Here is a 14,523-nt window from a genome sequence, read left to right as displayed (position 1 = left end):
TTTAATTGGAAATAGTAAGAGAAAATAAAGTAGACATCTCCAAATATCAATAGTACGAATGCTTTTAAACTAGCATGCCGCAGAGTGTCTCAAGTGTAGCTTTTGTTAAAAGGGTCTCAAGAATTGTGATAATATGAAAGGGTGTGAAGTTCTCTCTAGACTACCCAATCTCCAAATATTGGATGCTATAAATTAGTATTGAATCTCATATGCATTCAATTTCTTTTTTGAATGTTTTAATCGGGACTTTTTCAATCTCCAGTCCTAACCATAATCATCATTGGATGTTACTGCTCAAATTAGGAACCCTTTCAACTTCAAAAATCAATTCAGAGCCTCTATCATGCATGAATCCTAAATTTGAATGATACTCAAGCAGTCCTTTACGGGTTTTCAACTTGAGACCTCATTTGGTTTCAAAATGCCCTTTATAGATTTTTATCTTGAACCCTTTTTTATTTATTTTTCTCTTTTTTTTCTTTTTTTTCATTCTTTTTTTCTTTAGGAAAATTATTTCTTGACAACATTGGAATTCACAGAGTTAGGTAACTCTGGTCTATCCATCTCAGTAAGGATCAAAACTTCTCCAGAAAAAAGCTTTCTTCACAATATAAGGTCCTTCCCAGTTTGGCATCCACTTTCATCAGAAATCTTTTTGAATGGGTAGGATCCTTCTAAGCACCAGATCTCCCTAGTGAAATTCTCGAGGATGAACTTTCTTATCATGTGCTCGTATCATACGCTTCTGGTATATTTGACCATGAAAAATAGCTTTCAATATCTTTTCCTCAATCATATTCAATTGGTCATATCTAGCTTGTACCCATTCTGCCTCATCTAGCTTTACCTCTGACAAAACTTGAAGTGAGGGAATTTCTACCTCAATGGGTAACACAACTTCCATCCCACAGGCTAAAGAAAACAGATTTGCCCAGTCAACGTTCGCATCAAAGTTTGATAAGCAAACATAGAAAATGATAACTTCTCATGCTAGTCTTTATATGACTCAATCATATTATCTACAACCCTCTTGATGTTCTTATTGGCTGCCTCTACTGCCCATTCATTTTCGGGCGGTAAATGGTAGAATTATGATACTTATCTTAAATATCTCAAAAACTGATTCTATCATCTTATTGTTTAGGTTCAAGGTATTGTCAGAGATAATTCTTTATAATAAACCATGACGACAAATGATTTCCTTCTTTAAGAACGTACAGACTGGCAACTGAGTGATATTTGCATAGTAAGCCGCTTCTACCCATTTATTGAAGTATTCTATTGTACCCGAGATGAAACAATGATCATTTGAAGCATTGGGTAAATTTTGCCCAATGACATCAATGCCCCACATAGAGAATGACCATGGAGCTGTCATCACGTGAAATAGATGAGCAGGGGTACATATCCTAACTCTATAAATCTAGATCTTGTGACATTTCCTGGTATAATTGATGCAACCAGTCTCCATTGTTGACCAATAATACCCAAATCTCATTATTTGTCTAGCCATTGCATGTCCATTGGCATTGGTACCATACACCCCCTCATGCACTTCCTCGATGATTGTTTTAGCTTCTTTGACATCAACACACCTTAGCAGAACCTGATCTGGACTTTTCTTGTAAACGATCTCACCATCAAGAACATACCCTGCAACCATCCTTCTAATAGTTCTTTTGTCATTCTCGGTTGCCTGCTCAGGATATCTTTGATATCTGATGTATTGCAAGATATCATAATAGCAGAGATTTCCATTATCATCCTCTTCGATGCTATAGAAATGGGTTGGATACCCATAAGCCTGAATCTCAAAGGGCATCATATTTGAGTGCTCATTTACTTTAAATGTTGCTGCTGAAGTAGCCAAGGCATCTGTCATTTGATTCTCATCTTTAGGGAGGTAATTGAATGTCACTTCTTCAAATTCTTTGATAAGTCTCATGACCAATTTACGATATTCCACCAGCTTGGGATATTTTGTTTCCCACTCACCTCTGAGTTGATAAATAACTAGAGTTGAATCCCAATATACTTTGAGTGTTTTTATTTTACGTTCAATGGCAGCTCTGAGACCCAAGACGCAATCTTCGTACTCAACCATGTTGTTAATGCAATCAAAATTCAGTCGAATGATGAAAGGATAATGTTCTCCATTCAGTAAGACCAAAATTGCCCCAATTTCGTGCCCTACGGCATTCGAAACACCATCAAAGTTCAACTTCCAATGTTCATTGGTAGATATAGTTTCTTCTTCTACTGAAATAGCTATCAAATCTTTATTTGGAAAATCAAAACTTTGGCTCATATTCTTCAGAAGCCCTATTTGTAATAAAATATGCTATGTCACTCCCTTTAACTGCTTTCTGGCTTACGTATTGAATGTCAAACTTAGACAACATAATCTGCCAATAAGCTAACCTTTCATATAAAGTAGGAACACCCATAAGATATTTCAAAGGGTCAAGTATGAATATAAACCAAGTGATATGATACAACATATACTGCCCGAGCCTTCGAGTAGCCCAAACCAAAGCGCAAAACAACTTTTTGATTGACGAGTAACTTGTATCGTAATTAGTGAACTTCTTGATGATATAGTAAATTACTCTCTCTTTTTTCTCCGTATGCTCATGTTGTCCTAATACACCCCATGTAGTTCTCAAAGACTAAAAAGTAGAGAATTAAGGGCTTGCCTAGGACAGGTGGTACTAGAACTGGAGTATTTGACAAATATTGCTTGACTGCTTTAAAAGCTTTCCGGAAATCATCACTACATACTCCTAAGTTATTCTTGAGGAGAAGGCGAAAAATAGGATCACATTTCTCGCTCAATTATGAGATAAACCGAGCGATGTAATTTAATCTCCCTAGGAATCCTCAAACATCTTTTTGTGTTTATGAGGGTGGAAAATTTGGAATAGATTTAACTTTATTAGGGTCTATTTAAATCCCTTTTTTACTCACTATAAACCCTAAAAACTTTCCAGATGATACCCCGAAGGTACACTTATTTGGGTTAAGTTTCAACTGTCATTTCTTTAACCTATGGAAGAGTTTCCAGAAATTTTCAACGTGTTCTTCCTCTATAATTACCTTGAAAATCATATCATCAACATAAAATTCTATTTATTTATACATCATGTCATGAAACAAATGTTACCATGGCTCTCTAGTACATTTCCCCTGCATTCTTCAACCCAAATGACATCACCTTGTAGCAAAATATGCCATACATAGTGATAAACGTAGGTTTTTCCATATCTTCAGGGTGCATCTTTATTTGATTGTAACTAGAGAATATATCCATAAACGAAAATAGGGAATTTCCAGTAGTATTATCCACCAGCTTGTCTATGTGTGGCAAAGGAAAATTATCCATCGGGCTCGCCCTATTGAGAACTCTGTAGTCAACGTACATACGAACTTTTCCATCCTTCTTTGGTATTGGGGCAATATTTGCCACCCATTCAGGATACTTGGCCACCTTAAGGATACTAAAATCGAATTGTTTCTTCACTTCTTTAATTTTTAATAGCATCTCGGGTCTCATCCTTCTAAGCTTTTGTCGTACAGGTCTACATTTTGGCTTTATCGGTAACTTGTGTACCACCAATTCTATGTCTGAACCCGATATGTCTTCATGTGACCAAACAAATACATCTTTATACTCTTGAAGCAGTTCAATCAAACTCTGTCGTCCCTTGATAGATAGGGTGGTGCCAATATTTACTTATTTTTTGTCTTCATCTGACCCCAGATTCAAAGTTTCTGTGGGTTCTTCATGAAGCAAAATATGCTTATCCTCCATTTTCGCCATTTTTAGCAGTTTAAAAGGCAAATCACATTCCTCGCCATTATCACAACCCTCGATTTCCCCTGACATATGGACAGCTTGAAATCAATCTCTGGGCCAGTGTCTTCAAATTCATGTTATTGATATCTGGGGTCTTGAAAGAATAAAGAACGAGAAGATATATACATATACACGTATAGGATAATCTATCCCATATCAAGATAAGTAGAATGAAATAATATATAAGTAATAAAGAATGAAGAAATGCATGGGATAATGTTTGCCACTTTGTGAATTAATAGAAATGCATCTTTTATTGAAAATTAAAAATAGATAGATTAACCCTTTACATAAGATCACCTATTGCCCTGGGTTTAGATAATAGGGAAAGTTTTTGTGTATTACTCTGAAACAGACTTGTAAACTATAGGTAACTCCTCTGCAGTCCAATTGTTTAACATGAAGCTTGGCGGTGCGGGATAGATTTTTATAGACATTCTTTCCTGAGCCTCATCATCTAGTATTAAATTAATGCCCTGATCTTTCAGTGCATCCTTGACAATGGGTTTCTTGACTTGCTGACTGCCCTAGAATATATGACCTCTAGACAAAAAGATATTATGTAGTAGTAGGAAAGTCATCGACTCCCAATTGAATTTCTCTCTAGTTAACCTCGCTCTTCTCCTCTCTTAGCTCTTTTAGATTCCCTTTAATTTTTTCCTCAAGGTTGGCTTATATCCCAAGATAAAGCGATCTCTTTTGGTGGTGCAAAAAATGAGATTGAAAAGTTCCTGCAGACGGCTCCCTAGCCCTTTTCTAGCCTTGGATCCCCTTCCTAGAGTTAGCTTGAGTTCCATTCGGGTACAGTTGGAGAGTCTAGGCTTGGGCATATTTTTTCCCTCATCCAAAAATGTCATATTGATGAACTCCAGGGATCTGAAAGAACACTCTATAGTTTTCTCATCTACTTCAACATAAGGGGAAATAGAAAAAACGGAAGCAATAATGTCTTCCTTAGCGTCAATGCATACCATCCTTCCCTCAATCACTAACTTTAGCTTTTGGTGCGGCGTAGATGAAACTACCCATTCCTGGTGAATCCAAGGTCTTTCTAGCAAACAATTGTAAGTAGGCATGATATCCATTACAAGGAACTCCACCTCATAAGTAGCTGGGCCAATAGTTAGAGGGATATCAATCTTCCCTAATATTTCTCTCTTCATTCCATCAAAGGCTCGAATAGAACTCTGGTAGTTCCTCATATGTGTACTATCGATGGGTAACTTATTTAGGTTTACCAATGGTATTACGTTTAGAGCAGAGCCATTGTCGACTAACACTCATGATAAAACATGTCTTGTATTTGATGGTGATATGTAGAGCTTTGTGGTTGCCAATCATCCAAGATGAGATCTTATCATTGAAAAAGAAAATAAAGTTGTCAAATTGGATTTTTGCAACCAACCTATCTAGCTTGTTCACAGGTAAATCCTTTGGTACGAAAGTTTAATTCAAGACTTTCAACAGAGTGTCTCGATGTGCCTTAGATCTTAATAAAAGAGAAAGTATCGAGATGCTAGCAGGTAGCTTATGCAATTATTCAACAATGATATATTTTTTGTGTTTCAAAATTTTCAAAAATTCCACAGCCTCGTTCTCGGTCATTGTTTTGTTGATTGTTGGCTCATCATCTTTTATTAGCAAGTCGACCTTCTTCCTTTGTCATTAGTAGATCTTTTCTCAGGTTCTTTGGGATATTGGGAGAGTAACATCTTCCACTCCTAGGGAAATGGCCACCTTTACCCACTTCTTAATTCTCTTTCTCTACCTCTTCCATCTTGCACTCGTATTTCCATGGGACTTGCTTATTGTCCTTGTAAGGGATTGGAGATGGGGGTGTTATTACCACCTTAGGAGTTACTTTTTCTACTACACGGGTTTTTGGTGTGATGACTAGAGGGCAATTAACATTGTAAACTCCCCTAGAAAAACCCTCAGATGCACACACTTCTGCCTCTTCTTCTTCAACGGTCTCTTTGTAAAATTCCATCTCTTTATCGTTCATCATTATTTGCACCAAAGCTCAGAATTCAGAAAACACTTGTATGGCGTGTCCATTTCAGTTGTGATATTGGCATACATTCTCATTCTTAACTCATCCAGCTGATATATTAGGGACTAAGAGGCATGCCTTGATCATTTGACATATCCAACACATTGGTGACTTTACGCCACTCATGTTGGTTATGACCTTCTTTCCCACTTCCTTAGTAATTGTATTGATTTATGTACCTGCATGGTTTGGCAGTGGGTTCTGGTCCAAGTTTGGTTGCTCACTATCACCAAAATTGATGACATTATTTTGCCTTAACCTTTGGACAATTTTCTTAAAGGCAGTGTAATTCTCTATTGAATGTCCAGGAACCTCTGCATGATACTCACATTGGACATTACTATCATACCACTTAGGGTAGGGAGGTTAAAAAAGTGACACATGATAAGGTGACACCATATATATGTCATACAATACATGGAACAACTCATTGTCGGACATAGGGATCAGATCAAATTGAGGCTTCTATTTCTCTTGCCTTGGCTCTCTTGCCCCCTGTCTAGCAGAATTTTGTGTAGATGACCCCATGGCCTGAGGTCAAGACACAATAATGTTATTGGAGTCATATTTCCTCACATTGTTAATCTCATTGTTCTTATTCCTCATTGGTTTTTTTATTAGACTCACCTCCATCGAGTCTCCCATTCTTTATTGCCATTTCAATAATTTTCCCAGTTGTAACTAAGTCAGCAAAACTCTTAGATGAATTACCTATGAGGTGGCTAGTGAAAGAAGCTATTAGAATTAAAAAGCATGTTTATCTATTCTTCTTCAAGCGGCGGATGGACTTGTACATCCATGTCTCTCCATCTATGAGCATATTGTTTGAAGCTCTCATTAGATCTTTTTTCCATACTTTGCAACATAATTCGATTGGGCCTAACATCATTCACATGCTTATATTGCTCAAGAAAATCTTTGGCCAAATCATTCCACGACTTGATATAAACCCTCCTCAATTGATTGTACCATTAAATAGTAAACTCTCCTAGAATCAATGGATCAATAGTTGGTCATTCTCTATGTAACCAGTCATTTTTTTGTAGAACATTGTGATGTGGGCAGAGGGACATCTTGTGCCATCAAACTTTTCAAAGTCAGAAACTTTGAATTTCAGAGGCAGCACAAAGTCAGAAACCATACTCAACTCCTTGGCATTGATTCCATACACACTAGTATCTTCCTTCTAGCCCTAATTTCCTCCTCCATCTATTTCCACTTCTCTTCTAGCTGTTTGTTTTGCTCCAACCTGGCTTCTTCATCAAAATTTGGGACTTGGTGATGCTGAAGTTCATCCTGGTGTGAGCTAGCTCCAGGATATAAGTTTATAGAGGCACCGATTGGATTAATGTGCACCTTACCTGTATGAATAGGCATTTGTTGGGGTATCTGGGATTGAGTTGGGGTGAACCCAGGTGGGTAGAGTGGTCTCTCAATCACAGTTTAGGTATCAAGCTCTTTCCATGCTCGGGATTCTTTCATTCAAGTAAGCTAGCGAACTTAGAAAACATATCTCTTTGGGCATTTAACATATCTTATTGAATCTTTCTCATGATTCCTTGTATCTCTTGTTGAGTTTTATCAATCTGGGCCATATTTTCATCCATTGAATTTTTCCTAATGTTATACGGACGCTTTGAAGTTCCCAATATTCTTCCACACAATCTTTTGTTTGATTAAGGTTGATATTTTATTAATGAATATGAAAAATATGACTGAATGAATAGAATATATTGCGAAAGATAAAATGCAATGCAAAAAGTAAAATGCATATGCAAAATGCAAGGTATTGATTCTGGAACGATTTCTTAGAACAATTTTTTATATTAGAAACGAAGTTTGATAATAAGGCTTAAACTTATCACATATAGATTTGATTTATCTCCCCTAATTGTTGTATGTGTCGAAGTAGATCCAAAATCCTCTAGGCTTCTCAATCTTGGGTTCCAATCCTTCGCTCACAGTAGCATCTTTTGTGCTAAGTTGACCAAGTATTGAGCCACTCATTGAGCATGTTATAGGTAGCTAGTAATGAGGCCATCCATTTGTTTAACTCTCCACTGAGCCTGCTCCTAATGATAGCGCCATTGTATAGATGCTTTATAAGGGACTATCGGAAGTTCACTTACCATTCTCTAAAAATATTGAACCATAGTCTCAAGTTCATTTACTCATTTACTTAGGCTTTAGGCCTCTCTACAACTCGAGTTGCATTCTCAGATTTTGTAAGATCGTAGTGCTACCTCTAAACTCGAGACCTTTCCTTTCAGTTTCTTATTTTGGACTCGACTTTCTTTCAGTTGTTTATCCAACACACTATTTTCTTTTTAATGTATCTTCGCCTGATGTCTACTCTACTTGAGGTCTTATTTACTTTCTTCAGCTTCTCTATTCAGACTTACTATTTCTTGCCTCCACTCAGCGGATTATTTACTTGAGCTAGCAGCCATCTGAGCTTTTACTATTTGTTGGTAGGATAATTGGAGATCATTAAAGTCCAATATGAGTTGCTTTTCTATTTTTTCAATTCGATCAGCTCGACCTTTTTGGATGTCAATTTCCACTTCTTTTTGGTATATCTTATCCTCCAACTTTTGTAAGGTTTCCTTCCATTGCTTTCTTTCAGCCTCAAAATCACGCTTGGTTAGCTCTAGCGGGGATGATACGACTCTCAAATGTTCTTCTATGGGCTGTCTATTTTCAAGATTAACTATTAGGTTACTATCTTGGATATCTTTTAAGATGACCATCTATTTTTCCTCAGTGAAACCCCAAGGACATTCTTAGGAAAGAAGATCTTTTAAAGGCGAAAACCCTTCTAGGAACACTTGACCAGGTGCCCTCTCAACATGTTTAAAATGATTGAGGATTCAAACTAGAAATAGTGGTGCACATCATATAAAGCGTCATTTCTATCATCTGCAAGAGTTTAAAGAATAGAAAGTCTCGACTAGAATAGTTGGAACGGGATCCACATGTCTATCCAATCTTTCGAATAAATCAACCACTGTCATATCAATATGCCCCAGAACCTTTGGGAATATGACTAGCTCATAAATACCCAGAGTAAACAACACTATCTTTTTTTCTCTTATCGGGATGACGATCAATTACTTCTCTCAGAGCCGTCTAGTCATCGAAAGTAGTTTCTTTTTAAAAGGAGTGTTTGGTGGCTTAGTGTATACCCTTTCCACTTGGAATCTCAGACAACGAATCAAGGCCTGATATTCATCTATGGTAGGTGTTAGATCCACTCGACCAAAAGTAAAACAACTGTAGGCGGGGTTCTAGAATTGTGCAAGAGCTCTAAACAAATTTCAATCAATTTGGATGTCTAAGAGGTAGGAGATGTCACCATACAATTGGTAGAACAAATGTTTACCGACTGCTTCCCCATCTTCCCTAAATCTCTTTTAACTCACTCAAATCATTTTTATGGACATTGATGTGGGTGCAAGCAATCAAATCTGACATGTAACCAGGCGGTAAGCTATCTCCATAGGTGATTTGGGACTGCTCGGACCATCTCATAACATCTGTATTATCTTCTACCTATTTTTGGACTATTCTTTCCATATTACTAGCCTTCTATATGGACATCAATCATGGATCAACACCATGGAATGAATAGTACAATGCAAAAAATGAAAACAAAATAAAATGAAAAGAAAAAATAAAATTAGTTAATAATTATATATGGACATCAATCATGGATCAACACCATGGAATGAATAGTACAATGCAAAAATGAAAACAAAATAAAAGGAAAAGGAAAAAGAAAATTAGTTAGTAATTATAAAGAAATAATTGGGAAAAATATATTTCGTCAATAAAACCTACTGTCACATTCTGGCTACTTAATCATGATTTAGCAAATCTTACCCTAACATGATTTCTACACCCATGCTTTGTTTAACATCAAAATCCTAACCTCATATCATCTAGTTCACATGCTTATTCGAAAAATAAACCTAATCACATGATATATAGTTCTCATACATTTATTCGGAAAGTAATATTATACTGCAAAAATTAAAAGACTCAAAAGAGCTTTTCCTTGTGTACCCTCCTCCAGGGATTCTTAAGGATTGGGTTAGACCCTACATAGGATCGGGTTCTAGGTTCACTATATGATGGGTTCGATTATAAAGTAAAAAGTTCTTGAATTATCGTTGTCAGCCCCATTGGGTTGTTAGACCCTCAATCCTGGCCCATCATAGGCTTTTGGATCGAGTTTAGTTCAAGGGAACACACCTCCTTATGTCCAAACGGAGGTGAAAACCATCACAAGGACTATAAGGCGTGACCCTTAATAGTGATTCACTATCCCATACGAAGGTGAAAACCACACGAGGGAGTAATTTCCCACTCCTACTTAAATAGGACGTGGCAGGGTTTTAGCTCGTGTTATGATAACGCAAGTGAACAGTTTGTAAGAAAAAGTGCAAAAAACACAGAAGCACACAACACACAAAACTCATTTCTCCATTCCCTTTAAGACACTATTGAACTATGTTTTATAATGTTTTGATATAACAAATTAAAGGCAAAATATTTTTGGACTAAATTGAATTTTTCAAAGTTTTTAAAAGATTTAAAAAATAATTCAAAGTCCGTTAAACTAGGATTTGAGCACAAAATTCTTTTTCAAAGTACGAAGTACCGATACTGTTCTTGAAGTATCGGTACTATATGAACAGTACCAATAATGTTCATGTGGTATTGATACAAAAGGAAAGAGAAGTATCGATACTCTCAAGGTAGTATCAATACTACCAGTTTGTCAAATTCTAGAATATAAAATAGGCATCGATACTCAAAAGGGTATCGATTCTACTTTACATAGTAGTATCGATACCATCAACATAGTATCGATACTGGTCAAACCAAATGGCTAGTAACAACTAGTTGATTTAAAAATTATAAAGGAAGTGTCGATACTCATTAAACGAATACTGATACTCCTTATCCTGGGTAATTTTGTTTTTGCAGAGATTTTATCCCCGACGACTCTAAATCATCCCCAACGGCTAACGACCAAAAACACATTCTAACATAAATAAACAAGTTGAGAACACTTGAAGAAGGGTTAAAACACCTATCCAAGCAATCAAGCACAATAAAAGATTTTTTCACGCTTTATTTTCTTTCTCTTGTAAATAGTTGTGATTTTGTGAGCTTCAATTTGTAAACACCTACCTTGTAAGGATTTTCTTGTTTACATCTTTTCCCTTTTGTAAAAGAGGTTTTGGTTCTATCTTAGCCAATTGAAAAGATAGGTATTTGTAAAGGTTATCTCTTTATCGTTGAAAAAGAAAGAACAAATTAGTGAATTTGTTAGAAAATCCTTTGTGAGAAGCTAAGGTAGTAGACATATACTTTGGTTGAGAAAGTTGAACCACTATAAATCTTTTTGCATCAATTTTCTCATCCTTAAATCTCCTTAATCCCTAATTTTTCTCAAGTTCACTTTATTGGCGAACCATTCGATTGTTTATTGAGCTTTATCGAATATCCTAATAATTGATATCATAGCTTGACTCATTAGAAGGTTTAATCACCTTGAGACGGTCCTTGAAGAAGCTTTACCGATTTCCAACACAACCGACAAGAAGATGTTTTCGACATCTGGCTTTTACTATATTGAAGATTCTCAATTGGTTAACAAGCTACCTTATTTCAATGGAGCTAATTATGCATATTGAAAGAATAAAATGATGCTCTTCATTCAAGCCAATGATCTAGGAGCTTGGAACTTAATAATTAAAGGATACTTCATTCCAACCGATAAGATGGATGATTGAAGTGATAGAGAGAGAAAAGTTCCAACTCAATACAAAGGTTATGAGCATTCTATTTTGTGTATTAGGCCCAGATGAATATGGAATAGTCTTCTCTTGTTCTAATTCCAAGGAGATTTGGGACAGCTCAAAGTCACTCATGAAGAAACCAACAAAGTGAGGGAAATCAAAATCAGTCTTCTCAAGCATAACTATGAGAATTTCAAGATGAATTTGGATGAAGACATCAAATCTATGACAGATAGATTTTCCATGATTTTCAATGGTCTCAAGGGATTTGAAGAAGTGGTCCCTAATGAGAAGCTAGTGAGGAAGATGATATAATTTCTTCCAAAGTCTTGGCAATCAAAAAAGAAGATGATCATCGAAGCTAAGAACCTAAAGACTCTCACTCTTGATGAGTTTATTGGTTCTTTTCTCACTCACGAGTTGATGGTGAAGAATGAAAAAGAAGAAGAATAAGGTAGGCATTTCCTTCAAATCCACCAACGAGAGCAATCAAGATTCAAGTGAAGAGGTGGATGAAGTCAATGAAGAATAAGAAGAGATGTCCAAGCTCTTCAAAAGATTCAAGAGATTCATGACTTCTAAGAAAGTGAAGCATGAATCAAAAAAAAAAGAGTCTCACGGTGTGCTTCAATTGTCAAAGAACGAGGCATGTAGAGTATGCTTGTCCCCTAATAAAAAAGAAGGGATCAAGTAAGAAGAAGGCATTTATGGTAGCTTAGAGTGATAAACATGACTCCAACGATGAAGATGAAGTATCCAACCTTTGTCTCATGGCCATCGAAGAAGATTCAAAGGTATATTTAAACTCAAATAAATTAAATTAACATTATTTTGATGAGTTACAAGATGCTTATAATGAGTTGTATTTGGAATTTGAGACCATGAATTCCAAATATAAGAAATTAATTTCAAAACATAAAGTTGAAAATGATTTGGTTTTGAAAGCAAAATTTGATTTTGAAAAACAAAATAAAACTTTGAAAAATGATTTAGAGCTTTCAAAAATCAAAATCAATGATGTAGAAAAATAAATTTTGATTTGAAAGATAATCTTGAAAGCTTAACAAAAAAGAATTAATTTCTAAAAACAACTTATTATATGTTTAAAAAATGGCAAAATGCTCACATTGCCATTTTAATGGTCATTCGGAACATATTTTTCCTTTAAAGAAAGGAAAATGTTTTAAAATTAAGAAAGTAAGGGGCATTGAAACTAATGTTCAAGGATCCAAAGCAATTTGGATACCAAAATCAAAATAAATGTCTCTTGTAAGTGTCGGGGGGGGGGGCAATGGTGACAAATTGAAGAAATTGAGATGCTCTAGCCATGTAACCCCCCAGACCGATGCGGGTAGCCCGATCCGATCTGGGAAGTCACATTAGGGCCACCGGAGCGACCCACTGTAAAAATAGCAGAAAATTTAAAACTTTTTATCAGAACATGTAAACTTATAAAATCAGTTTTCACTATTTAAAAATAAAACAAATTTCCAAACTCGTATATAAATCAAAATACAATTACATGCCCCCTAATCACATGTACCATACTCTGCAACAACACCGGACGAACTCCCTTACTGAAGTCGATAGATGCACTGGTACAATTCTTTTAACCTGAAAAGGTGAGTAATAGAGTGAGCTTTGGAAAGCTCAGTAATATAGAACTACCATATGATGCTGATGAACGTGCAGATAGAGATAAATATATATATTTCCTTATTGTTTCCGAACATTTACAGATTTTTATACTGAGCAGAGATCCTACTGATATTTCAGGTGGTAACAGACAATGAGCTTTCAGTTCAGAGAAATATTTCGGATGACTGAGTTCAGGAGATCAGAATAGGTTATCTGGTGTGTTCCCATAAAACCAGTAAAAAGATACTGATCTTTTAAAACATATAAATATATATATATACCCCCATCTAACAAGTCCAAATTGTGTAGGTTCCCCAGAACCATACACCCACCATCAAGTCCAGTAGGCCTTGAGCACACAGCCGAGGAACCGGTAAATAAGGCCCTGAGCACACAGCCGAGGAGCCTCCAGGTATACTTCCTCCAATATTACCCCCCAAGTAAATATGTCCGTCCGTAAACGGATATATCAAAAATCAAAACATAAATCAGGTCGAGTATCATATCAAACTCCAGGTCAAGTATCAGATCAGAATCCAAGTCAAGTATCAGATCAGAATATATATCAGATATCAGATCAGAATCAATGTCAAGTATCAGATCAGAATTCAAATTGAAAATCAGATAAAATATTCATGTGAGTAGGGAACACACCAGAATTTACAGATAGTATTCAAAGATATTGGATAATCTTAACAAGTAGAGGAATATGGATCTTCAGTATACCGATAGAATATCAGAATTCAGAATCACTATTGAAAGAGTTCAATGACTGACAGAATCATCAGTTATTCAGAATGTGACTTGAGCTGATAAGGAAGAAATGAAGGTTCAGGACATTTATGTTATATGTCGATTGATCGGATTATCAGACAACTCTTAGATGAATAGTTCCCATAACTAATGCCTGTCGATTGGTCAATTCATTGTTCTTCCAGGGTATTTACTCTTTAATACCACAATTCTTGTCCATAGACCATTTTCGGAATCATCGTTGAATAAATCTTCCAATGTCTTTATTTCATTTCCACACTTCCACAATATCATGAAATACTGACGTACTTGATTAATTTGTTCATAACCCATTGTAATTGTACACTACGTAAACTCATCAGAGTTTCCAGACTTATCCAAATCACTTACTAAATCCACAGTCATTGAGGTTA

The 14,523-nt window shown here is 35.9% G+C and overlaps 1 protein-coding gene across 1 annotated transcript; it reads right to left on the bottom strand.

Moving 5' to 3' along the window:
* Positions 1 to 1,423: 1,423 nt before the first annotated feature.
* LOC120171119 lies at positions 1,424 to 2,308 on the bottom strand. The gene has a single exon (XM_039178906.1). It carries the CDS (start codon positions 2,306 to 2,308, stop codon positions 1,424 to 1,426), a length of 885 nt encoding a protein of 294 aa, XP_039034837.1.
* Between the last annotated feature and the right edge of the window lie 12,215 nt (positions 2,309 to 14,523).

The sequence above is a fragment of the Hibiscus syriacus genome, unplaced genomic scaffold, assembly GCF_006381635.1.
Source record: "Hibiscus syriacus cultivar Baekdansim isolate YM2019G1 unplaced genomic scaffold, ASM638163v2 tig00111812_pilon, whole genome shotgun sequence".
NCBI lineage: Eukaryota > Viridiplantae > Streptophyta > Magnoliopsida > Malvales > Malvaceae > Hibiscus > Hibiscus syriacus.
The sequence above is the reverse complement of the archived record's forward strand: the minus strand, read 5'-3'. Positions and strand labels throughout refer to the sequence as shown.

What these genes read in the sequence shown, in the direction of transcription:
- LOC120171119 (XM_039178906.1), bottom strand. Translation starts at nt 2,308, where the DNA reads ATGAGCCAAAGTTTTGATTTTCCAAATAAAGATTTGATAGCTATTTCA.